At 44.6% G+C, this 26,909-nt stretch overlaps 1 protein-coding gene across 7 annotated transcripts in view; it reads left to right on the forward strand.

Moving 5' to 3' along the window:
• Window positions 1-469: 469 nt before the first annotated feature.
• The window catches only part of NDEL1 (nudE neurodevelopment protein 1 like 1), a 79,127-nt gene continuing 52,687 nt past the window's right edge, over window positions 470-26,909 (forward strand). For 3 of the 7 annotated variants that reach the window (XM_038536842.1, XM_038536846.1, XM_038536848.1), the window contains exons 1-2: window positions 17,648-17,807; window positions 26,376-26,473. In XM_038536842.1, the coding sequence (XP_038392770.1) occupies window positions 26,388-26,473 (86 nt within the window). In that variant the 5' untranslated portion in view covers window positions 17,648-17,807; window positions 26,376-26,387. Of the gene's footprint in view, window positions 598-11,580; window positions 11,645-11,795; window positions 11,936-17,647; window positions 17,808-26,375; window positions 26,474-26,909 lie in introns of those variants that run through there. The other 4 variants (XM_038536843.1, XM_038536844.1, XM_038536845.1 and 1 more) reach the window with 4 other exon arrangements.

The following is a 26,909-nucleotide window of genomic DNA, read 5'->3' on the forward strand; positions in this document are numbered from 1 at the left end:
GGGACCTGTGTGAAGCCTGTTACGCACATTATGTCATTCAAGCGTAAACAGACCTGTGGGTACCGGTGCTAGAATTACCTCCATTTCACAGATGTGGAAAGTGAGACTCAGACCCCAAGAGCTCGTTCAGGCCTCCCAGCTATAAAAGTGATGACGGCCCTCTGCCTTCAGTTCATCCTCTTCTATGCCACGTATGTGCTATGCCAGGTGCTGCGCAGCTCCTACCTTTAGCGAGTGACAGCTTTTCCCTCATTCTTCTCCAAATACAGGGACCAGAGCATACAGGCATGTTGTGACAGGGAGCCTTGAACGCCTGGCTGAGGGTGAGGACCTGATCTCTCTCTCCCCTTCCTCGGGACCATGGAAGGAAGTGTTGCTCGACTCCAGCTCAGTGAGGAGGCTGACAGGATTGCCTCACTTCCAGATGACAGGCCCCAGCCTTCGTGGGCTGAACCCACTTCCTGTCCTTGTGCCTCTTTTGTCATACGGTGATTTCTCATGCTTCCTGTTGACTTCTGCTTGGTTTTCAGCTGGTTCAGCGCTAGGAACCGTGTACTGCTGGTGGTCTGATTGGTGAGGCACGGGACACAGGACCAGGTACCGTGGGGTGGTGGGGAGCAGGGGACCGGGGGGGCTCTGACTGGAGGAGGTCTGGGCCAGGTGGGGGTCAGCCTGAGACACTCCAACATGGGGGACTCCTGGTGGCCTGCGGACCTTCTCTCCATCCATGTAGTAGGAGAGACTGTCAAAGGCTGAGGTCAGCTTGTCAAGCTGGTTATGCCTCTGTGGGAGTGACACCAGCCACTTGTTTTGGTGGCTTCCCAGCGCTGCGTTGTCTTTTCACATCCCCCTAAGATCCCATTGCCTTGTTGTTTCTTTTTGCTTCCTGGGCTGCCTCGATGGTATTTTCTAGGCTTGCAGAGAATTTCCTGGGTTCAGACAGGTTTATCTGGGGCTGCCTGAGATATACATAGTCCATGTGATGCTTAACATCACACTGAGCTGACCAAGTTAGAAGATTGCCAGGAGTCCAGGCTCCTTGTTTCACTCATGGCCAAGTTACTCCCCTCTGAACGTGTTTTCTTGTCTACTAAATGTCACAGTGTCTCTGTTTTGTGGGATTTTTGCGATGCTTAAGCAGGACAACGATTATGAAAGTGTTTCATAAACTGTAAGATGATATCCTTAAAGGAGTTGAGGTTACTTTTATTTCATTTTCTAAATGGAACTCAACTTTTTTTTTTTTTCTTGGTGCAATAGTCGATATAAACCCCCACAATACAGAAAAGTGAAAGGTTTTTTGTTTTGTTTTGTTTTTCATGATTTCTGGACTTAAAAATGTATTGTGGTAAAATATACATAACATAAAACATAAAATAACATAACATAAAATGTACCATTTTTAGGTACACAGTTTATCATCAAGGGCATTCACATTGTTGTGCACCCATCATCATCATCCGTCTCCAGAATTCTGATCATCTTGCAAAACTGAAACTGTCCCCACTAAATACCACCTCCTCACTCTCTTTTTCCCCAGCTTCTGGAAACCACCGTTCTGCTTTCTGTTTTTGTGAGTTTGACGACTCTAGGAACCTCATATAAATAGAATCATACAGTATTTGTCCTTTCGTGACTGGCTTATTTCACTTAGCCTAATGCTCTCAAGGTTCACCCTTATCGTAGTATGTGTCACAACTGCCGTTCCTTCTCAGGCTGAGTATGATCCTATTGTATGTATAGACACCATTCAGTTAAGTCATTTGTATGTTCATAGACACTTAGGTTGCTTCCACCTCTGGCTATTGTGAATAATTCTGCTAGGACCATGAGTTCACAAATATCTGTTTGAGTCTCTGCTTTCCATTCTCTTGAGTATATGCCCACAATTGGAATTGCTGGGATCATATGGCAGTTTTATTTTTAATTTTTAATTTTTTGAGGAATTGTGTTACTTCATACATAGTGGCTGCATTGCTTTATAATCCTACCAGTAGCACACAAGGGTTCCAATTTCTCCACATTCTTGCTGACACTTGCCACCTTCTGTGTTTTTGATAGTAGCCATCCTATTGAGTGTGCAGTGGTATCTTACTGCAATTTTGATTTGCATTTCCGTAGTAATCAGTGATGAGTAATCAATGATTGCCTAGCACATCATTCCATATGCTTGTTGGCCATTTTTATACATCTTTGGAGAAATGTCTATTTGAGTCCTTCACACATTTTTCAATTGAGTTGTTTCTTGTTGCTGTTGAGTTGTAGGAGTTCTTTAAATATGCTGGAAGTTGACTAGACTTTTAAAACAAATGTTTCTTATGTCAAATTCTGTCCTTTAAACTTTTTTCATTTGAGATGCCTGGGTGGCTCAGTGGTTGAGCGTCTATCTTCAGCTCAGGGCATGATCCCAGGGTCTGGGGATTGAGTTCCTCATCAGGCTCACCATGGGGTGCCTGCTTCTCCCTCTGTGTATGTCTCTGCCTCTCTCTGTGTCTCTCTCATGAATAAATAAATAAATCTTTAAAAAAGACTTTTTCATTAATATTTGGGTATTGTCTAAGGTTAATTTATAAATATCTACCTTGCCCTTTTTAAAAAATTTTTATTTATTTATGATAGTCACAGAGAGAGAGAGAGAGGCAGAGACATAGGCAGAGGGAGAAGCAGGCTCCATGTACCGGGAGCCCGATATGGGATTCGATCCCGGGTCTCCAGGATCCCGCCCTGGGCCAAAGGCAGGCGCCAAACCGCTGCGCCACCAGGGATCCCTACCTTGCCTTTTTTAAAAAAATATTTTATTTTATTTACTTATTTATTAGAGAGAGAGAATGTGAGAGCTCATGAGCATGAATAGCAGGAGGGAGAGAGGGAAAGGGAGAAGTATTGTTCTCTGAGCTATCTACTTTATTATTATTATTACCTTCATTTTACATTTCATTTTGTCTATGTTTTCCCCCCTGGAGTTGATGGTTGCCTCAATTTTTCATTTTCTTAGTTTTCACATACATATCAATGTTTCCTCTCCAACAGGGCTTTAAAATTTTTCTCAATAGGATCAGAGAGGTCAGACAATCTCTCTGTTTTCATCTTGTTTTCAACTGCCACATATTTTAATTTCAACTCTCATCAAAATCAAAATCAAAAGGTTTTTGTCTTGCTCCTTTTTGTAACACCATGTTCTTGTTTTATGGATGTAGTGATACCTTTATTTCTCAGAAGATATTAAAGTTTTTCTTTTTCCAGTTTACTTCTGCTTCCTCCATTGTATCTACTACTCTTGAATTTCTTTTGTGTGATTTTGTTCTTTTTTCACATTGGAGGCTTTTTCAGTGTTTGGTGGTTCCTTGCTACACGTTCATTTTTATGATCAAGGAACTATAAGCTGATTGGAGGCTCTGTGTGTACGGGGATTGGGCAGGTGGGAGGGGGTCTAGTTGGCTGTTGGGCTTCTCTGTCAGGTAATCCAGAGCAGACCATGTGGTTGGGAGACCTCTCTTGAGCCAGTTGGGTTCTGTTGAGAAAAACTCTCTGATCTCCTGCCTGGGGGTACAAGTCAGGCTGCAGGCATTCTGGGAGGCTGTCAGGGGAAGGAAGCTGGGATCTCATCATTCTATATGCAGCCTTCGAAGAATCTACCTTCCCTCCATCTGCCTTCTCTTTGTAGCATGGTGACTTAGCCTTGCCCTCCAATGTGGCCCAGTGTCCCCTGGTCTGGAGCTTCTCTGGTTTAGTTTCTCTAGAGTAAACGTCCTCCTCCTGCTAGAGTGAGTGACTTGTCATTGCCTAGGCTGTGAAGTCAGCCTCTAAAATGCTTTGTAAACATACCATAATTTCAACAGATCTTCCCCGCCCCACCACACCTTCTAATGCAGCTGCCACCTCCAATTCCCGAGCCTGCCTGTGGGTCAGAGGCATAACACTTTTTGCTTATGGTTGGCATTCGGTTTCCAGCCTTCTCTGATCCACTCCATCAGCTACCACTCACCAGTCTAACTTTCCATTTTCTAAGATCCTGTTAACACCTTGTGTCCATCATTGTCTTCTCTTCTGTACTGCGTCTTGGTGGATTTATGCCTTTTAGAATTCTTGTCCTTTTTTGTGATTTTTTCCTTTTTTTTAAAGATTTTATTTATTTATTCATGAGAGACACACAGAGAGAGGCAGAGACACAGGCAGAGGGAAGAGGCTCCCTGTGGGGAGCCCAATGAGGGACTTGATCCCAGGACCCTAGGATCACTACCTGAGCCAAAGGCAGATGCTCAACCACTGAGCCACCCAGGCACCCTTTTGTGGTGTTTCAAGAGGAAGTGAAGATACAAGTATTCAATCCACATGGTAACTGCGATGGTTATAACATTTGCACTCACCAGCATTATACAAAAGCATTGGCTTTCGCATACTTTTAACAACAATGAGCATTATCGTTTATTTTAAACTTTGCTAATCTGATAAGCAAAATGATATCTCATTGTTATTCTAATTTACATGTTCAAAACTTACTAACGATATGGTTGAGTATCTTCCCACATATTTATTGGCTATTTGTGTTTTTTTTCTTCTAAACCACTTATTTATATCCATTGCTCATTTTTCTAGTGGGGTAGCAAAATTGTTAAATTGTTGGTATATGGCCAGCTCTGTAAAGAGCTCTTATATATTCAGTCTCAGAGAACAGGCTTCAGAAAACAGTGGATTTTAATGACTGTGTATACAATTTTAAATGATATTTTTCCTCTCCCTTTGATTAAGAAAATAACCTGTAGGGGTGCCTGGGTGGCTTGGTCGATGAAGCATCCAACTCTTGATCTCAGCTCAGGTCTTGATCTCAGGGTTTTGAATTCAAGGCCAGCATTGGGTTCTACACTGAATGTGGAGCCTACTTAAAAAAAAGGAAGGAAGGAAGGAAGGAAGGAAGGAAGGAAGGAAAGAAAGAAAGAAAGAAAGAAAGAAAGAAAGAAAGAAAGAAAGAAAGAAAGAAAGAAAGAAAGAAATCTGTGTTCACTATGGCAAATTTGGAAAATATAGATGAACAAAAGAGAAAACACGAATCACCTTTTCTATAGTTATGTGCTTATAAAAGAGCCATTTTAATGTGTATTCATGTTTTCAACTTACTAAGCACAATGTCCTTGTATTGTTATACATTGTTGTATGACATCATTATTAGTGGTAACATGGTATTCCATTGTATAGGTATATGATCGTTTATTTAGTCAATACCCTATTGATGGACATTTAAGTTCTTTTGGGTTAAAATCTTCACTAACAAGTTCTCCTTTTGATCATGACCTCATCTAAGCTTGTTGCTACTGTATTATCTGCTTAGCAATCTCTTTTTTGGAGGGGGGAAGGATAAAAGGCAAACTTTAATCCTTTCCTAGTTAAATGATTACTAATTCCAAATCAGTGTATACGGACTCACAGAGATTTTCAAGCACTTTGTCTGTTTTTTTTTTTTTTTTTTTTTTCCTGTGAGTTGGAGGAAGAGATGGAGAAAGGTCACTGGGGGTTCTCCTTAGATTCCTCCACAGATTTCACCCCAGGTGAACAGGATGGAGGGCAAAAGACTAGGGAAGAGGGATGTTTGTAATGATGAGACAACAGTAACATATCAGGCAGGTGTCTGAAGAAATCATCCAAGAAGTACTATCTTAAGAGAGAAAATCAGAAAGAATGAATTGATCTGAGCATGGAAGAAACCTGAATCTTGTCCCTGAGCCTGTCACCAACTGTGTTTCCTCAGGCAGACTGCTCAGCCTCTCTGGGTTCCCTACCCTCCTTCCTCATCTCTGGTGGATTTTTAAGTTCTCCTGTATCTTCCAAGGCACTATGAATACAGACTTTTCACACCTGCCGTGTGATCTGGACACGCTACTTACCTTCTCTGAGACTTGGTTTTCTCATCTGTAATGTGGGAACACTAATAGCTACTTCATAGAGTTGCTGTGAATGGATGTTTGGCAAGCACTTATCACAGGGCCTTCCCATACCAAGTATCCAATAAATGAAAGCTATTTTTATTGCACGCCGATCGTTATGTAAGAAAGGGTAATTATTCCATCCCACACTGTGTGGATGGAAAAGAACTTTGTCATCTCAAAAGTGGTTTTCAAAGTGCAGTCTGCAGCTGGGACAGATGCCAACGAGTCCAGTATAAAGTCACCACTGGCCACTGACCTTCCTTTTCAGATCATTCTTCCCCAGGGCTTGGACGCTGTCCAGATGCAGGCCAAGTAGACATGCGACTGTTGAACACAGATAAGTGGAATGCACGAATGTTGGTGGACAGGGGATGTAATAGGAATCTCCACTTTCTAAATATAAAATATCCATGAGTGTAACAGGAGGGCACCTGAGCACGAGGTGATATGAATCACCAACGTAGGGATGCTATTAAAAAACTGACACACTTTCAAGTTGTGATGAGTGAGCACGGAGCAGGGGGAAGAAATTGTGGGTGTGGCTGAAATTTTGCTCTTTGCGGCTATACATTCTTGGACAAATTACCCTTTTCTGTAAAACCAGCAGGCTGGATTCTATCTTTGTTCCCCAAAGAGTGTCCTTTATATGACTGGTAGCAGGCAAAGTGATGTTACATGGCACAGACATGGACACTTGACATTTTATTTTATTTTATTATTTTATTTTTTTAAATATTTTTATTTAGTTATTCATGAAAGACACAGAGAGGCAGAGACACAGGCAGAGGGAGAAGCAGACTCTCTGTGGGGAGCCCGATGCAGGACTCAATCCCACGACTCTGGGATTACAACCTGAGCCAGAAGCAGATGCTCAACCACTGAGCCATCCAGGTGCCCCGACACTTGACATTTTAATTGTTACGTATTTATTTTTCGGAATACTAGGGAAAATAGGACTGGGATCAATTCCAGGATTTCATAGATATGATTATTTAGGATGAGGCTAATGAAGGATTTAGGTCTATTTTTTTTTAAAGTGAGTCAATTTAGGGATGCCTGGGTGGCTCAGTTGGTTAAGCATCCAGTTCTTGATCTCACCTCAGGTCTCGATCTTGGTGTTATGAGATCAAGACCCATGTTGGGCTCCATGCTGGGCATAGAGCCTACTTAAAAACTAAAAAGGACTCAATTCAAAGAAAATTCAAAGATGATATGCAGAAATGGCAAATATTGTGAAGAGTGTAAAATGCGAACATCAGATGTGGTAGCCAGAATAATAGCCCCCCAAAGATGTCCACACCTGAACCCCCAGAACCTATGTGTTGCCTTATATGGCAAGAAGGGCTTTGCTGAGGTGGTGAAAGCTTTTGAAATGGGGAGATTATTCTGAGATATCAACATGGGCCCCACGTAATCGAAAGGTACTCATGAGAAGAAGGTGGGGGGGCGGTGATGGTCAAAGTCAGATAAGGCAACGTGACCCCAGAAGTGCTGCTGGAGAGAGGTGGCCACCAGCAGGAACCAGCCCTGCCAACACCTTGATTTTATCCCTGTAAGTCTCATTTTGGATGCCTGACTTCCCGCAACTGTAGGAGGATACAGTAGTGCTGTTTAAGCCACTAAGCATGTGGTAATTTGTTAGAGCGGCCGCAGAAGTCGAATACACCCGACGTGGGATGCCCTTGGAAGTGGTTCATTCTGCAAGGTCAGAGACTCTCTAGAGCATAGCAAAGGAACTTGGCAGGAGAATTAGACTCCTCAGTTGCCTGCCCGCACTGAAGGAGGAGGGGCCTGACCCTGCCATGACTGTAGGGTAAATTGGCCCGGGAGAGGCAGGGATCTCACCTCCCCCGTGAGGGTGCTGGGCACCTAGAGGGCAGGACTCGTCCTGACTCATGGGAGCTGCCAACAACCTGCTCGTTTTACAGAGAAAGAACCCGAGACTCTCAAGATGTGGGCAAAATCACCTGTGATGGGGCCCAATTTGACGGAGTAGAAGAAATTCCTGGATGTCTAAGGTGGTGGGAGGGAAGGGCTCCAGGCAGAGGCTGCAGGTTCTCACACCAGGGTGAGGAGACCTGAGAAGGGGCGGGGCTCTGGCTGGGGGTAGAGGGTGGGTCCTTCCACCCTTTGATGCCTTCTCTGTGTGTCTGGGCCTCTTGTTCTCACAGCCCTGCCTCTAATATCTTTTTATCAGGGTTTTAATAACTGTCCTGTCAACACATGACTTTTGAAAATCGTTGAAACAGCAACATGCTTGGGGAAAAGGCTTTCCTGTCCTCCTCTTCCCCCACTCTGCTCTAACCCACACCTGGGTCCTGCAGCCAGCATTTAAATCAACATCTTCTCTGCCTGGCCCACTCTCCTCCAAAGGACATGAATTTCATGGCAGGCACATTTCTACCGTGATTTTTTTTTTAAAGATTATTTATTTATTTATGAGAGACACACAGAGAGGCAGAGACACAGGCAGAGGGAGAAGCAGGCTCCCTGCGGGGAGCCCGATGTGGGGCTCAATCCCAGGACCCTGGGATCACAACCTGAGCTAAAGGCAAATGCTCAACCAGTGAGCCACCCAGGTGTCCCTCTACCATAATTAACACAAAACCTGGGATGTTTCATTCTGCACTATTTGTGAGTCAAAATCAGCCTCCGTGGAGCATACACTCCTGAAAAAAGCCCAATCTAATTTCGAGCAGAAAATGTTTCTCGTGTTCAGATCACAAACTCCTCTTCTTCAGTCTGCAAAGTGGACATCGGGACCTGCTCTGCATTATACTGGGTAGGGATGGATGAAGGCTAGTGGCAATTTCCTCCAAGATCCCAGGGACTCAGGTTAGTTTATAATTTTTTTAAAATAACACTTTTAAAAAACAGATTTTTATTTATTTATTCATGAGAGACACAGAGAGAGAGACAGAGACACAGGCAGAGGGAGAAGCAGGTTCCATGCTGGGAGGCCGATGTGGGACTCCATCCTGGGACTCCAGGATCATACCCTGGGCCAAAGGCAGGCTCTATACCGCTGAGCCATTCAGGGATCCCAAGTTAGTTTATAATTATACATGGTCAGGGTATTGTTCCCCTTATTGAGACTCCTCCCCGCCACCTCCCACCCCCCCACAGAAAAGCAATCCTCACGTTCCAGGTTAGTTCCAGGTAGTTCCAGGTACCTCCAAGGTAGTTCCACCATTCAAAATCCCAAATATCATTATGTTGTCAGTTAACAGGTATTTAGGTGATACAAAGTTGAAAAAGATTGTAGGGTGGAAACTGATTATGTACATGCTTATGGGAGGGAATCACATCAGATTGGGCCAATCAGGGAGTCTTAGCAGAAGAAGGTATTTCCTAAGATCAGTGCCACACCACTAGGAGCCCCCCTATTTTTTAAAAAAGATTTTATTTATTCATGAAAGACACACACAGGGAGAGAGAAGAGACACAGGCAGAGGGAGGGAGAAGCAGGCTCCCTGCGGGGAGCCTGATGTGGGACTCTATCTTGGGTCTCCAGGATCAGGCCCCCGGGCTGAAGGTGGCGCTAAACCACTGAGCCACCCAGGCTGCCCAGGAGCCCCCCTATTAAAACTTACTGATCCCAGTGTGTCCACATCACTCTTGTATCTGCTGGAAAGACTTGGCTGCAAGGATGGAGTTTAAAAAGGTCCTAAAGCCACAGACTGGAGAAAATCACTTGCAAGGAATTTTGAGGAAATTAGCTTAAGTGTGGCTGCTTTCTTATGTTTTTTTAAATTAAAAAAACATACATTTAATCATTTTTGGTTCAAAGGTACAGAAAAGAAACAAAAAAGGAAGGAAGAGCAGATGACAGAGAGAGAAAGAGAAAAAATATATAACCTCTGATCTCATCTCCCAGAGCTGGCCACTGTTAACATCATCTACCTTTCCAAACTTTTCTATGTTTAACGTATACATGTTTTTCTCCTTCTCCTTCTCCTCCTCCTCCTCCTCCTCCTCCTCCTCCTCCTCCTCCTCCTCCTTCTTCTTCTTCTTCTTCTTCTTTTCTTTTACAATAGTGGGATTGTATTACACATATTGTTAACTGCTTTGTTCATTTAAGGGCATATCTGTGAATATCTTTTGTTTTTAAATATTCGTCAGTAACATTGTTACCAATTGTGTACTGTGGTATGGTGGGGCAATCACATCATTCCACTCAACTCACTTCTTTGCCTAGTTTGCTTCCAAATTTTTGCTAAACAATGCCTTGATGAAAATCCTAATGGAAAAATCTTTGCACACATCCTTGCTATTTCTCTTCGGATAAATTCCGAGGGGAGGCTGGATCACAGGGGTTGCGCATTTTAAAGTTTTTAATTCCTGCTGCTAAGCTGTGTACCAGAAAAGCTCTCACCTAGGGACACCCCCTGGGCGCTGCACACGGCAGTACTAATTTTTATGTGCTCTCATCTGCATATTGGAGTCTACTGTTTTAAAATCTCATACATTTGTTGGATGAAATATGGAATCTCTTCCTTACTGCTGCCCTTCTTCTTCTTCTTCTTCTTCTTCTTCTTCTTCTTCTTCTTCTTCTTCTTCTTCTCCTTCTCCTTCTTCTTTAAAAGAAACTCTCTGGAGCTTCTCCAGATATTTTTCTTTTTTTTTTTGATATGAGAGAGAGAGAGAGAGAGAGAGAGAGCGCAGGGGGGAGGAGCAGGGGGAGAAGTCAAGAAGCAGACTCCCCAATGAGCAAGAGCCTGACGTGGGACTCCATCCCAGGACCCTAAGTTCATGACCTGGGCTGAAGGCAGATGTTTAACCGACTAAGCCACCCCAGCACCCACCTTCTTTGCTGTTCTATTTGGAATGCTTTTGATTAGCAGCAAGGTGAATATGATATGCGCATTAGTCACCTGTATTTTTAAATTTTGTGAGCTGCTTCTTCTTGCTTATTTTGTTTTATGGGAGAGTTCTTTACTGGAGTTCTAAATAATAAAAAGTGATTTGATTAAAGGAAGAAAAAAGAAGGGGCACCTGGGTGGCTCAATTGGTTGAGTATCTGACTCTTGATTTGGACTCAGGCCATGATCTCAGGGTTGTGAGATGGAGCCCTGCGTCGGGCTCTGCGTGCAGCAAGGAGCCTGCCTGAGATTCTTTCTTTCCCTCTTTCTCTGCCCCTCCCCTTGCTTGAGCGCTCTCTCTCTCAAATAAATAAATAAATAAATAAATAAATAAATAAATAAATAAAATCTTAAAAAAAACAATAAAAAAAAGAGGAAGGAGCAGCTGAGAGCAAAGAAAATATCTCAGAACTTAAAAACATTCGTCGCAGGGTATTTGTTCATTCAACAATTAAGCACCTGCTACGTGCCAGGTGCTGTCCTAAATGCCCCCTGAAATATAAAATATTAAAAATTCTAGCCTCTTTGTTTCTCCTCAGTACTTATCACTACCTGATGGGCTAATGTGTCTCTCTTTTCTGTTTCCTGTCTTTTCTGTGAGCTTGTGTCATTAACTGCTCTATTCCTGGATCCTAGAACAGGGAGGGCACTCAAAAGACGATCTGTTGAATGCTTGCGTGCATGATCATTCAGTCCTGGTAACTTTGACTCACTGGCTTCCCCAGTAATGGGAATTTGGCTGAAATTGCCTAATATGATTGGCTCAGCTTGGTAAGAAACACTCCATTTCTTTTCAGCCTTGTCATTTCATCAGAATGGTTTGGGAGTGAACAAAACCAGTGCCACCTTGCCTGTGTAAAGGTATGTGAGGAGATCTTTTGTCTGGGGATGGTCACATTGTTTATGTAGGTGTGATGTCAATAGCCCTTGGGGTTGCCAGGTGTTAACCATGCTAGCAATTAACAATGTCGTGCCATCCTCTCCTGCGGAGGCAGCTATCACTCAGGGGTGTGGGTAGTGACACAAGGGGCCGGCTGGTTGGGAGCCAGGGCTGACAGTGAAGACAGAAGCTTGGGGGGAGTGGAGGCTCTGAAGCCAGGAACGCCACAAGGCTTCAGATAGTTCCAGAACGGGAGGAAGCCCACAATTCAGGTAGGTTGCTGGGGAATAATTAGGGCAGCTCCAAGAGATTCATGGGAGCATGGCAGGATATCAGGTTCCATTAATGGGGAGGAAAAAAAGGCTAAGCAAAGACTTTTTTTAAAAGATTTTATTTATCTCTAAGAGACACACAGAGAGAGGCAGAGACACAGGCAGAGGGAAAAGCAGGCTTCCTGTGGGGAGCCCGATGTGGGACTCGATCCCAGGACCCCAGGGTCACGCCCTGAGCCGAAGGCAGATGCTCAATCACTGAGCCACCCAGGTGCCCCAGAAGTGGGTATTCTTAAATCAGACATGAACTGGTTATCATGCCTTATCTTAGAAGGGGGAATTTATCATCTGACCGAAGGCTGGGCATTCTGTAGACCACTTAGCAAGTGGTTCACCCAATCGGTATTTATTGGCTGCCCACTCTATGCCAGGCACTGTGATAGAAAGTAAGATGAGCTTCTCTATCTAGGGCATTGGCATACATTATTATGTTCTTAATTCCACATCTCTGTTGCATTTTATATAGCAGTCTTCTATTTTAAGGGTCTTGTCAGTTTTATAGAGAAGACGATCCCATGACATTAAGCCCGATATTCCCTCTGGGAGCAGCCCCTGCCACACCTTATGCTCTTACCCTGGGCATCTTTCTTCATAGCATCTGTCATGATCTGACAGAAATAAATTGATCTGTTTGCTTATTATCCATCTTCCCCATTAGAAGATAAGCTCTGTGGAGGTGGGGTGCTTTTGATAGTGATGACAGCTTGAACCCCAAGGCCTAGAACAGAGCAAGCACTAAACTCCTAGCAGATGAATGAGAGACTTACCTCTCTCTAGAAAACTACTTCTTACCTCAAGGTCCAAGAGTATAATTTTTTTTTGCCCCAGGAGTATAATTTTTTTCAGGAGTATAATTTTTAAATAAAAAACCCTATTATTATTATGACTATTCTTTAAAAAAATATTTATTTATTCATGAAAGATACACAGAGAGAGAGGCAGAGACACAGGCAGAGGGAGAAGCAGGCTCCCTGCAGGGAGCCTGATAGGGGATTTGATCCCAGGACCCCAGGGTCACGCCCTGAGCCAAAGGCAGACACTCAACCAGTGAGCCACCCAGATGTCCCTATGACTATTTTTGTTTAATACAGAAGCAAAATATGTCGCTTTGGGGATTAAAGATGATATAGTCTGGGTTTAAGATTTGGGCTATGGAAAGGCATCATTGCCCATGACCTGAATTACACATCCTTCATCACCGCCTAAGTTCAGCCTTTCAAACTGGTGAAGATCTCTCTCTCTCTATGGTATTTTTTCCTCAAAATTTGGAGCATTTTCCAGAAAGTTCTATCAGTCTTGTGTTTGGTGTTATGGCCACCAAACCACTAATTCATTCTTTCACTTTTAATTGCAGTACATTTATTATTGTTTTTAAAAGATTTTATTTATTTATTCATGAGAGACACAGAGAGGCAGAGACACAGGCAGAGGGAGAAGCAGGCTCCCTGTGGGGAGCCTGATGCAAAACTCCATCCCAGGACCCCGGGGTCACGCCCTGAGCTGAAGGCAGATGCTCAACCACTGAGCCACCCAGGCGTCCCTAATTGAAACACATCTAACTGAGAGTTTGCTAAATACCTGTTGCTGGAGAATAGTAGGATAATCAATAGTAGGACAGATATCCCCTGTGCTCAATGAGCTTTGACTCCCTGGGGAGAGCTTAGACACCTCCATGACCAAAAAGTCATGTTCAGCAATTCTCCTGTGAACTATGTGGGGTTCTACTTGAATTCAGTGGAAGGAGCACTGATTTGGGGACTTTAGGTATAAGGGAAGGCTTCCTGGAGAAGGTAACTTATGAATGTGACTTCAAAAGGCAGAGAGGAAGGTTGGTTGGCCGGGCTTAGGGAGCAGCTGTAGTCCATAGTGCAGTGGGAGACAATAAGAGGCCCAGAGAGGAAGGGAACTGTTTGGGAGACACAGTGGAGGGTCTAGCCAGACCCAGATAGGTGAACTGCAGGAAGTAGACTGTAGAAGTGGGTTAGAAGGACCTTGAATGCTTGGCTTTGTAGTTTGTACTTTATCACAAAGACAACAGGATGCTGAAACAAGTTTTGGAACCAGTGATGCTCTCTATAGCCAGAGGGATTTTGGCAAAAGTTATTCTGATGGCTGCATGGTCTGAACTGGGAAGATCCAGGAGGAAAATACTGTGAAAATGGATTTGAGAGAGTTGGTGATGGGAGAGTCTACCAGGGTTTGGTGACCTCAAGAGTGAAATGAAAGCTGGGAAAACCCTGGGAAAGGGGATAATTAAGGGGATCGGAGGAGGCCTTTTGTGCCTTAGTAACTAGGTGAGTGTCAACACATTGTCAGAAACATGAAACTTATTTTGGAAATTTCCACTGGGGCAAAGGGAGGATTTGTGTGGGGTTCAGGCAGAGTTGGAGGTGGTGGTGGGATGTCTGGTAGATGTATCCAGCTGGCTTTTAGGAACCAGCCACCCTTTGGGAGTCCCTTGGCCAGCCTGGGCACAAGAGATCTATGCCCTGAAAGGCCAGCAGAAAATATTGGCCAGGGGATCCCTGGGTGGCTCAGTGGTTTGGCGCCTGCCTTTGGCCCAGGGCTCGATCCTGGAGTCCTGGGACCGAGTCCCGCGTCGGGCTCCTGGCATGGAACCTGCTTCTCCCTCCTCCTGTGTCTCTGTCTCTGTCTGTCTCTCTCTCTCTGTGTGTGTCTATCATGAATAATAAATAAACAAATCTTAAAAAAAAGAAAATATTGGCCAAAAAATTATGGAGAGATTATTAGGCTGAATCAAACCTTTGATTATGACCTCTGCTTACCTGATTCAATGGAGGGTTACATGGATCCCATCTCTCCAGCGTTTTCAAGGCAGGCCTGCAGGGAGCAGGTCTTTTGTGTGTGATGTGGCTGGAGTCCTACATTCTCATTAGCTGGAGTTTTCATTTGTGGCCAAACTTCTCCTAAGGCAACTGGTCAACCCCTACCTCCCCCAGTAGAAACTGGCCTCTGTTTCCCGAGTCTCTGAGGGGGTGGGAGGGAAGGTGAGATTCTGTGCATGCTCTCAGGGACTGTGATATTGACCCCTTTGGCTCCAAAGACCCGAAGAGGACCTTGTGCCAGGACCCATGCCTCAGGAAACCCCTACTAAACTACTAACCCCCCCTAGTTTATGAAGGCAGAAGATGCAGCAACCTCACTCATCTCTTTTACATTTACAAAGCTGATTTTGTCACTTCTGTTCCCCTCCGAGACTGCTTTCTGGCTTCACTTCCACTTTACTTTTCCTGGAAGGGCATAGTGGAAACAGGGAGTGGGGCAAAGGTTGTTGACTATTACTTGGGAGAAAGCGCAACAGCACAGTGGAAGATCAGTAAAGGGCTTTGATATTATTTATTGAGAGCCTGGCCAGGCAGAGCCCATTCATTAAGATGGGGCCAATGCACGAGTCCTGACAAACACCAGTTCTGGATCCAGACTGAGTAGGAGGGGTGGTGGCCTGCAAGATGACGCCAACATTTTCTGCAGGGCCTGGCCTGCCATTAGGTGACTCAGTGTATTTCCCAGGACTTCAGCCAGGAGGTGGGGACAAGACTCGAAGACTCTGTTTTTTCCTCTCCGGGTGGGACTGCTATATCTTGGCTCCAGGTCCACAGGAAGGCCTCCCTGCCTAATTATCTCTCTGCCTGTGATCTCATCGGTCAGACCACAGCTTTGACCAGGGAAGCAGAGCCTCAGACCTGAAAGAGCTTCCGCAGTGTCCCACAGGTCACTGGGCTTGGACACTTAGTTTAAACTCCAGCTTGGGTTTAGACTCCAGGTCCTCTGGGCCTCACTTTGAGGTAATAATTCCAGCTGCTTGTGAGGACTGAGGAAGGCAATTTATGTAAAGCACTTAGCACAGTGCTCTAGCCCAATAAATGGTAGTTATTGTGAACAGATCCTTAGTTGAGTGGCAGTATAGTAGTGGTTAATAGTGTGGTTTCTGGAATGAAACCATCCAGACATCTGGGTTTGGATCTTGAGTCCTCTTTTATATTTTATTCTTTTTCTAGTTGATTGACCTTGGGCAACACCATTTTGCTGACTCTCTGTTTCCTCATTGGTAAAATGGGATTTAAAAAAAAATTTCATCTGTTTATTCATGAGAGACACACACAGAGAGACACACACAGAGAGAGAGGCAGAGACACAAGCAGAGGGAGAAGAAGGCTCCCTGCAAGGGGCCCGATGTGGGACTTGATCCCAGATCCCGGGATCATGCCGTGAGCCGAAGGCAGACACTCAATGGCTGAGCCACTCGGGCGTCAATAAAATGGGAATTCTAACAGTACCTATTTCACAGGGTCGTTGTGTGGATTAAATTATGCACACCAAACTTTCACATCATTGCCAGTGCATACACACAGCACAACAAAAGTGGACTACTCTTACTGTCATTATCATGATCTTCTCAAGCCTCTATCTTTCAGAGTCTAGCTCAACATGCCATCCTTCTCATAAATCCCATTCATCACATCTCCAATTTTTATTGATTTGGACCCCTCTTCCAGTCCATCTTGCATGGTTCTCATTTATGTCCATTTGCCTCAAAAAAATAACTGGATCTCCCACCCTCACCTTGCTTTTGCCTTGGCCTGTCTTTCACATGATTACCGTGTCCAAAAAACCCACAGATCCAATTCTGAGAGCATTGACATCAGAGATAATTACACTGCACGTTATGCAGTAAAAGTTCCTAGAGGTGTTTTTAAAACAGCTCTACTCAAGTTTCTGCTCCCCAAGCAGTTGCTCATCCTCACCTCTCTACTTTTTTTTTTTTTAATTTTTATTTATTTATGATAGTCACAGAGAGAGAGAGGCAGAGACACAGGCAGAGGGAGAAGCAGGCTCCATGCACCGGGAGCCCGATGTGGGACTCGATCCCGGGTCTCCAGGATCGCGCCCTGGGCCCAAGGCAGGCGCTAAACTGCTGCGCCACCCAGGGATCCCTCACCTCTCTACTTTTTGAGCTGAGTACCCCCTCAGCCCTCTTCCGTCTCAAGTCCCCTATAGATGTGAGAGTCTTCAGGGGCCCCAGGGGGAGAAAACCACTAATAACATACAGTTAGAGATGCAAAATATATAAGGGGATGTATTTGTATGCCCCTCAACGAGTCCATTCACTCTGATCAGCAGGTATCTGAATGCCCACTGTGTGTCCAAGCTCCTTGGACGGGGTGGGGGATGGGGGGCTCAGCCCTCATGGAATATACAATGTGCCAGAGGGAGACAAGTCGGGGCGTGCAATGTCAGCTGGAGGGAGTGCCGTCAACACCGTGCAGGCCTCGGTGGGAGTGACGAGGGGGACCGGGGTGCTGGGGGTGCGCTCCGAGGTGAGTCCTTATAAACGAGCTCCCTGAGACTCACACTCGAAGGGCCTCGCTGGCTGTAAGACGGGGAGGCAGGAGGGTGTCACCCCTCGGGGGGGCGGCGCCTCCCCGGAACAGCGCACCGCTTTCGGGGGAACCGCGAGGCCCGGGAGCGCCTGCGCAGAGGCCGCCGCCTGCCGGACGTCAGCGCGCCGCGCCCGCGCGCCCCCTCCCCGCGTCGCCCTCCGCGCCGCAGCCCCGCCCCGGCCGCGCGCGCTCTCGCGCATGCTCCGGGCCCCGCCCCCGTGCGTCACAGAATGGCCTCGGACCCCTGGCGGCCCCTGACGTGTCGGGGAGGAGCCGGCGCCGAGGTGCGCGGAGGGAAGCCCCGGGCCGCGGAGGGGAGCGGAGCCGAGCGGCTGGGCGGGCCTGGCCGGGCCAGCGGAGCGGAGACGTCGGTCGAGCGGCGGCGAACATGCGCTTTTGACACATTGGAGGTGAGCGGGCGGTGCGGGGCCGCTCCCGAGGGGTCGGGTCGGGCGGCGCCGCCGAGGCCTGTCCCCGGGGAGCCGGCCGGGCCCGCGGGCCGGGGCCCGGGCTCTGGGGGCGGCCGGGCCGGGGCGGCTGTTCCAACCGCTCTAACTGCCCGCCCCGGTGCGCGGTGTGGCCCCGGGAGCCGGGCGCGGGCGCGGGCGCAGGCCGGGACGTGGCGCCGCGGGCCGGGGCGCTGGTGGCCGCGGCGCGCCCAGCCCTCCCCCGCCTCCTCCGCGGCTGCCCTCGGCGGCCAGGGCGGCCAGGGCTCGGGCCGGCGCGGATTCCCGGCGCCCGGGGCCTCTCCCGGCGGGGGCGGCGGCGGGGGCGTCCCCGTGACTCCCCGCCCCTCCTGGAGTTGGCAAAAGTGTCCCCGCACCGGGGACAGTTTCGGGCTCTCTGTGCTCGCCGCCTTCTTCTTCTTCTCCTTTTTTTTTTTTCTTTTGCTCGTAAGCAACCGAAGTAACCTTTTAAGTTTTGCGGAGGAAGTGAGGGGTTCTTTCGGTGCCGATAATGACATTACAATTCTGCAGCGCCTTGACGCATTTCAGAACACTCCTTGCCGTCTCTTGAATCTCATCATCCTGTGCTTGTGCCTGATTGTGTGACCTCCATTTGACGGGTGGGGAAATTGAGCCCCGGCGGGGGTAGGGGTGGGGCTGGGGGAGGAAGTAATTTATACGGTGCTTTGGATGCTACCAGTTGGCGAACGGCTTCGTTTGGATGGGATTTTACATTTTTGCTTCGAAATTACGGTGTGTGTGTGTGTTTGTGATTTTTATACCCTTCTCAGCAAGAAAAGCACGGCAGAAAATTGGACCTGACGAAAATTTGCTAGAACCTAGTAGAAGATGCTTTCGAATATTTTTTGAGCAGACTCATCTGGGATGAGAACTGCTACTCGCTCATCAAGAGAATCCTACTCTGTCTGAAACCAGCTCTTGGGTCGCTGGCTGATTGTTCTGCGTGAAAAATTGTGCTGCTCTTGATCCACTTCTGAAGTAGGGTAATGCCTTTGCTAAATCATGAGGTGCGGTAAACGCAACCTTAAGTCGTGGGTTGAAGAGAAGTAAAAGGGGAGCGGAGGAAGGTAACTCTTACAAATTTTTATTACAACTAATATTTAAAATTGGGAGATTATAAGGAACAAAGAAGACCTTGGGTGGCTCTGGTTGGAGGTTGACTTGGTCCACATAGTTGCTAAATCTTACAAAGCTATTCTGTTTCAGTTCAATGTAGACTCCTTTAACTTAATAAATTTGAGTTGGGTAAGGGACATTAAAAATAAGTGAAAACCTCAGTAAACACTTACATCTGGGTTTCATGACATCTGCAAAACTTATTTTTATTCTCCTTTTAAATCATGCTGAGATAAATGTGGTGACTAAAGCTTAAAATGACTTCTGACATACGTGCCTGATCACTTTGTAAGGCAGAAGAAGAAATTTGGTGGTCAGGACCGAGACGGAGATTGTATTTATGATCAGCTTTGGAAAGGAAAAAATTCTGTAAATGTCACCTTTGGGAGAAGTAGAAGATTTTGGTTAAAAGGCATGTATTACCTAAAGTGAGTTCCAGAACTCATTCATCGATAGTAGAACTATTAATAGGATGACCAGGGCAGCCCCGGTGGCTCAGCGATTTAGCGGCCTTCAGCCCAGGGTGTGCTTGGAGACCTGGGATCGAGTCCGACGTCGGGCTCCCTGCATGGAGCCTGCTTCTCCCTCAGCCTGTGTCTCTGCCTCTCTCTATCTCTCTCTCTGCATCTCTCATGAATAATAATAAAAAAAAAATCTTAAAAAAAAATAGGATGACCATATCACGTGAGATGGATTTTCTTACCATTGCACAAAAAGTAGTTCTCAGTGAGTATAGCATTTTGGACAGGCTGTTTTTCACCCAAATGAGTTGATTTGTCAGTTGCTAACTGAAGGTCACATACAGTGTGATATGCCCTATGTGAAAGTTGTCATATTTTTGAGATCCATACTCCCGTTTGTGTGAGACATGGTATGGAGGGAATATTTGGGGAGCAGGGGAGAGTACATAATTATCTGCTTTCACCAGCCTCATAAGATTGTTGATGTATTGTTAAAGCTTTTTAAAAACATTTTTTAGCAGTGAATTTGTCTGTATTGGCTACCTTTCTATAGCCTTCATATCTCCAGTTACATAGTTTCAAATAACACAGTGAACACATCCTCCCCCTGTAACCTGAAACAAACTGAACAGACTATCTCCATAGCCCCTGAGAAGATCTTTTGAATATCTATGGTAGTAGCAAGTTTTGATCATTTGTAAAAATTCTGATTTTTTTTGGGAAGGGTACTTCTGATGAATAAAACCAGAGTGGTAAAACAGGTAATACCAACCAGGAAGCATTAAGAATGAGGTGTGACCACAAATAAATACTTTTTTTTCCCCTTCAGTTTTTAATCTGGCTCTTGAAGGCTATTCCAAAACAGGTTTTGAAAAATGTTTTCAGTTATGGTGGTATCATTGGACTATGGATATAGCTTCTGTAAGAAATTAAGGAATCATTTATATGTTATAAGTTCTGAAGCACATTTATTTTGTGGTCATACTTCAGAGGCCCACTATTAAACTTTTTTTTTTTTACAATTTAATTAAATTTATGCTGTATTTACAATGTGCCAGGCTCTATACTAACTACTTTATAAATATTAATTCCCTTAATCTTCATAACGGCCCTATTTAAATTATTATCTCCATTGTGCAGGTGAAGAACGGGGGCATGGGGTTGTTGAGTAACTTGCCCAAGGTCACCTAGCTAGTGAATATAGGAGTCTGGCTCCAGGGTCTGGGCTCCCCACTACTGCTGTGTTGGTTCTCCCACTTGTTCCCAGGTTAAATGTTTTTAATTGGTTTCTTCTGGAAAAGGCAATGGTCATTTTAGTAAAAGGCTTCAGTTGTTGATTATACTGTTTGAGGGGCCAATAAACAAGTTGTAAAAGTAGCCTGTTAACTGAAAAATTGTAGTCAACTTTCAATTTGTGTAAGATTCAGCAAGAAAATAGGAGATGCATGTGTGAAATAAAAACACATATTAGTTTTGCTAGCATTATTTGACACTGAACTAGGTAGTTGGACAAGGAGGACACAAGAAATAGAGCTAGATATTGAAGAAGTTTCGCAGGAAAGTCTATTTAAAACCCAAGTCACCAGGGGATACTGATGGAAAAGTTGGTGGTTGTATTAAGAATATGGCCCTATTTAGGAACCAAAAATCAGGGACAAATGAATACTCTATAGCACACCCAGAAGTGTAAACAGGTAGATTCCTTAGGGAACACTACTTAGCTCAGTGCTTCTCAGTGTCTTTACTACTCATGAGTCTTCTGATACTGAGTAAAGAGCCAATGTCAACAGAAGAGCCTCACCCAGAAAAGTTTCACATTGAGCATTTGAATGATAATGTCTGTAGATTAAAAACTGTTGAGCCAATTCTTCTACAAATAAAATTTATTTGTAGAAGGATTGGCTGCACATTAAAATACATTTAAATAGGGATGCCTGGGTGGTGGGGCTGCTTTTGACTTTTGCCTCTGGCGGGGGTGTCATCCTGGGGTTTAGGGATCGAGCCCAGCATCAGGCTCCCCGCATGGAGCTTGCTTCTCCCTCTGTTTGTGTCTCTCTCGTCTCTCTCTCTCTGTCTCTGTCTCTCATGAATAAATAAATAAAATCTTAAAAAAATTCAAATATTAGATGCAAGGACAGCATCTGATAGTCATTATAACTTCCGTAAGGACTCTGGTCCATGGACCACACAATCCACCCCTAGCCGTTACTGTCTAGAAACAGGAAGAGTACTGAAAACTTTAAAAATATCCTACCCATGAATAAAATGTTGAAATACTGAGGAGACACCAGTCCCCAATTCCAGAAAGCCATATATGTAATCTAGAGAAGGTCCGAAGCATGACAGTGACATATTTAAGGGACAAAGATGGCTGCCAGGTGACTATAAGCTACAAAGACAAGAAATATTCACCTTGAAAAGACCAAGGTTGAGAAGTATTATCATCAAAGTACAAAATTAAAAAGCCTAAAAAAATAATACAAACCCGTGCATCGAATTTTAGAACCTTACAGAAGAGCAACACACAAAAGTTAGGGCAAATTTTTTTTTTTTTTTTTTTTTTTTTTTAGTTAGGGCAAATTTAAGGCCAAAAATAGGAAATATACTGATGGCTGTAAAATATGGAACTTGTCTCAAATGCATAAATAACATAAAATCAGCAAATTAAAAATTTTAGACTTGAGATATTTAATTTTAAAATAGTATATATAAGGGTCAGGACCTTAGATTGTGTTTTCATTTCTCTTTGTTTTCAAAGATGTTATTTATTTGAGAGACACTGAGCACAGGCAAGGGGAGCAGGGGAGGGAGAAACAGACTCCCTGCTGAGCAGGGAGCATGATGCAGGGCTCTTAAGGATCTCAGATGCTTAACCAGACTGAGCCACTCAGGCACCCCTCTGGAGTTTTTAGTTGCTTCTTTTCAAGATTTTAAAGTAATCTTTGCATCCAACATCAGGCTCGAACTCACAACCCTGAGATCAAGAGTCACACACACTCCTGACTGAGTCAGCCAAGTGCCCCCACTTGCTTTTTTTCTGATTGGCACAAGAGCTATGTGCTTTCAACACAACCTCAGATTTCTCCAGCTTCCCAGGCTCCTTGTTTTTCCTGGAGCCTTCCGTCTGGCTGAGGTACTCCCTTGGTCTGATGGGTAGACTAGGCTTCTTCATCTGGGGACCTCTGTTCTTCGCAGTCCTAAGCTAGAGCCGCTGTTTTTTGCACCCTGTGCTGCGGGGGTCTTGGTTTTCTCTCCCTTCTGTAACTGTCTCAGGAAGTGTGTGGGAGGTAACCCTCCTGAGTTCTTGTAGGAGAAAAAAAATTCTCTCACTGTCTGAATTACCTGTTTCCTCTCAGTTCAGTAGGTCCTAGGATCTTCTTATTCATGCTCCTGGGTTTTGTCTTTGTCCGGTGGTTCTTGGTTGTCCATTTATATTTAAGACTGAAGAGCTGGACAGTGATTATTTTAGGTAGTGAGTACGTGGCAGAGTCTCCGAGGCTCTCCCCAGTTAGTTCCGTCCACTTTCTATTCTTTGGTGTGGAGCCTGCGTGGAGCTTTTTAAGTGACTATGAATGTGGCTTGGCATGCATCAGACTGATAATTTTGTCTAGCCGAGAATGATAGGTTTTATAATCCTGGTTTAATACATGGTGGTGCAGGGCAGCCCAGGTGGCTCGGCGGTTTAGCGCTGCCTTCGGCCCAGGGTGTGGTCCTGGGGTCCCAGGATCGAGTACTGCATCGGGCTTCTTGCATAGAGCCTGCTTCTCCCTCTGCTTGTCTCTCTGCCTCTCTTTCTGTGTTTCTCATGAATAAGTAAATGAAAAATCTTAAAAAAAAAAACAAAAAACAAAAAACATGGTGGTGCATTGTGAGAAATAAATTACCCACACATCTTTTTCTTACAACATTCCTGAAATAGGAATTTAGATCTTAATAAAGGAAAGCAGTGCTTTGGAAAGTAAAGAGGTTATAAGTCACTTCAAACATTTGTTGAGTTTCTACTGTGTTCTGTGTTCTGGTGATGCAGATGGGATTTATAACTAAGACACTGGTCCTGCCCTCAAGGGGCTGGCTAGAGAGACTTACCCTTTCATTATGATTCTATAAATATTTCTTACTTGAGCTAGAATAAGTGGCAGCAAACTTTGCCTCTCCTGTCCCGTAATTTGCAAAAACCATAATTGATCGGATTGTGTATCAAAAACTGGATATTTGAAAAAAAAACTGGATATTTGAACTATACATTGATAATATGGTTGCCAGTGTTCAAAGGATGAGTGCATTTCCAAATTTGAGGACCTGTGCCTATGACCTTCTTTAGGGCTAGATTCATAGATTTCAGATGTAACCAGCATTTTTTTTTTTTGGCATTTGTTTGGGGAAGGACCTTATGTGGAGCATTCAAGGGACACGGAGATTGTTACTTCACCTTGAGATGCCTCTGTGCTGTAATTATACCTTCATCTGGATTGTTCATACAAAATCTGCCCCTTCCGTTAACGAGACTTAGGCAGGAGCTCTCAAGGGTTATTGAGAGGTTGTCACCACATGGTGATGCCTGTTCAAGGGCTTTTGGATATTCTGAAATACAGATACTTCTGCTAGACTAGCCTCATCCTCATGACACTTTACTACAAACTGTAGCTATAAATGAGATTATTGCTACAACTGGGAAAATGGAGTGGGAATTGGGAACTTTGATGAAAGGATAGGATTGTAAAATTAATCCGTAATATTTACTAGTGAGTTCACATACTAGAAGAACCCTGTCATCTGGTCCAGACTCTCATTAGATGAAAAAACAGACCTTGAAGGGTGAGGCAGATAGCTTAAGGAGTTGGATGGCAGAGTCAGAACCCTAGAGCCTGGTCTCGGCAGAACTCCCCACTCTGAAGTTTATGTTTTCATGTGTTATTGGACCCTAAGAGCATGGTACAGACAGGAGTGTACTAGTGTAGGGGTGATGGCATTGGAGGAGGGCACAGCTGGGGTCCTAAGTACTCCTCCAGTACTTAACAGTGTCTGACACTGTTGCAGTTGCTCAGTAAATGCTTGAAAGTGTTAAGTACTTTCTCTGAGCAAAGTATTATGCATGAAGGGATGCAAAGCATGTCAAGAATCCATCTCTTTCCTTTTTTTTTTTTTTTGTAAAGATTTTATTTATTTTAGAGAGAGAGCACACATGTGCAGGTGGAGGGAGGGGCAGAGGGAGAGGAAGAGAGAGAATATCAGTCAGACTCCACACGGAGCATGGCTTTTGATGTGTGGCTAGATCCCATGATCCTAAGATCGTGACCTGAGCTGAAACCAAGAGCTGGATGTGTGGCTGACTGAGCCACCTAGGCACCCCAAGAGTCTGTTTCTTTTCAAAGAGCTCTGGGCTGATAGGGAATTTCAGATAATCAGATGATTGACTAACTTGTCAAAAGTCAGAAAGTGGTGTGGTCAGGAAGACTTGGCTGAAACAGAATACTGCAATCAGCCTCAAACTAAGTATATGAAATGATATGTCAATATTAGTCAGCGAGAAATCACTCTCAGACCTCTTCGGCATACCCCTCCTGAAGTTGGAGTTTCTGGTCTGTTACTTCTTGCTCAGCCTTTGCCAGTGGATTGTGCTGTGTGAACTCTGGGTTTCTATTAATTTACTTTCAAAGCTGGTTTAGTTCTTACTGCCTGGTATAGATTAAGTTGATTCAATTTAGGTGTAGTTTAGCTAATATTATTGAGTCTCTGCTATTGTGCAGACATCGTGCCAGGAAAGAAATAATAATACACAACCTAATAGGGATGCAGGTTAAAGCAAATGCATTACTGTGTGGTAAGTATATTCAGGGGTAGTCTGGTAGGCAAGAGTGTGGGGGATTTTTGTGCTGTCTGGGTGAGGGCAGGAGAGACTTTCTGTAAAAGATGACAGCTAGGTCATCATTTTAAAGGACAAGCAGGAACTTTCCAAATGCACAAGGAAGGGAGAGCCGTTCCAGGTAGAGAAAGTGTCCAGACCTGATGTTGCGTTATGACGGTTTTGAACAGTATTGCTGGAATGTGAAGTGGAACACTTGGGGGGGGGCGGGCGGTGTACTGTAGGAATAAGACATTTGGTCTAGGTGTGAATGGAGGGTGAGCACAGTGTCCAGCCAGTTGGGGGTTTTTAGGTGGTTAGTCCAAATGCAATGTTAAATAGTGCTTTGGGAGAGCAACCAAGATGAGAAAATACTGAAGCTCGGGATTAGTGAATTTACGGAGGAAGCTGTGGGGTTAAAAGATAATTAAGTTTTTAGAAATGTAATGATGGTAAATTATTGAGAATGTGGTACCTGATTTCCTAGTATGGTCACCTGGCATGAAATGTTTCAGAGAGGCCTTGTGAAGCAGTTGTACAGCAGGGAGGGATGTGCAGTAGTAGCATCAGCTCCTGTCACCTGACTCCCAGAAGACTGGCTGGCTGTAACCCAACTGCTGGAGCCCCATGTGTGGGATGATTCTGTGGGTCTAGTTCACCTAGAACCTAATGCTTCGACCCAGAGTGCCTCATATGCCTTCATACCTGAGCACTTTGTAGATCTCCTGTGCTGCCTTTATCCACAATACTGGTGGTCCCTAAGGTTGGGGCAGTAAAGTGATTCATGTGTCTGACATATAATAGAGAGTTAATCACTCTCAGAATCTGTTGTGTTTAACTCCATCCAGAATGCTGCAGATTTAATGTCCCAGATTTTATACTTCTATTTAGATTTCTATGTTCTCTATTTTTTTAAAATTTCATATGGTTTGTTTTTAATAGCTGTCATTTATTTATTTATAGTGAGCTCTCTGCCCAATGTGGGCCTTGAACTCATGACTCCAGGGTCAAGGGTTACATGCTCCACCGACTGAGATAGCTAGGTGCCCCTGTTTCTATTTAGTTTAAAGATTTGTTTTTAATATTTCACAGGCTTTCTTGATCATGGATGGTGAAGATATACCAGATTTTTCGAGTTTAAAGGAGGAAACTGCTTACTGGAAAGAACTTTCCTTGAAGTATAAACAAAGGTAATGTTGAAAGCATCCTGGAAATAGGGGAGGGAATTTGGAATATAGCAACTCTAGCATGTGTGGTTTTTGTTGTTTTTAACCATCAGCTAAATTTAGAGTTTCAGATTTAGGTTTAGGATTCTGGAAATAGTCCTAGCATTGCTTGTGTTTAAATAGTATAATAATACCATAAATCTTCATTACTCAAATTATTGAAAGAGTAAGAAAACTTAATATTTGTGATTTCTTCTGGTAGTTTACCTGCTTTTATGCTCATTACATTTGGCTGTCCTTGGCCTTCTGTATGTGCCCTGATTCTGCCTCATGATGTGGTCTTTGGAGATTCTGATAAGCTGTCCCAGGCGCACACAGCAGAATCTAGTCTTTTCAGGCAAGTTCAATCAGTGTTGGGAGCCAGCATCATTGTGAAGTGGGGAGAAGAGTTTCAGGGGTA

Source organism: Canis lupus, chromosome 5 (assembly GCF_011100685.1).
Source record: "Canis lupus familiaris isolate Mischka breed German Shepherd chromosome 5, alternate assembly UU_Cfam_GSD_1.0, whole genome shotgun sequence".
NCBI lineage: Eukaryota > Metazoa > Chordata > Mammalia > Carnivora > Canidae > Canis > Canis lupus.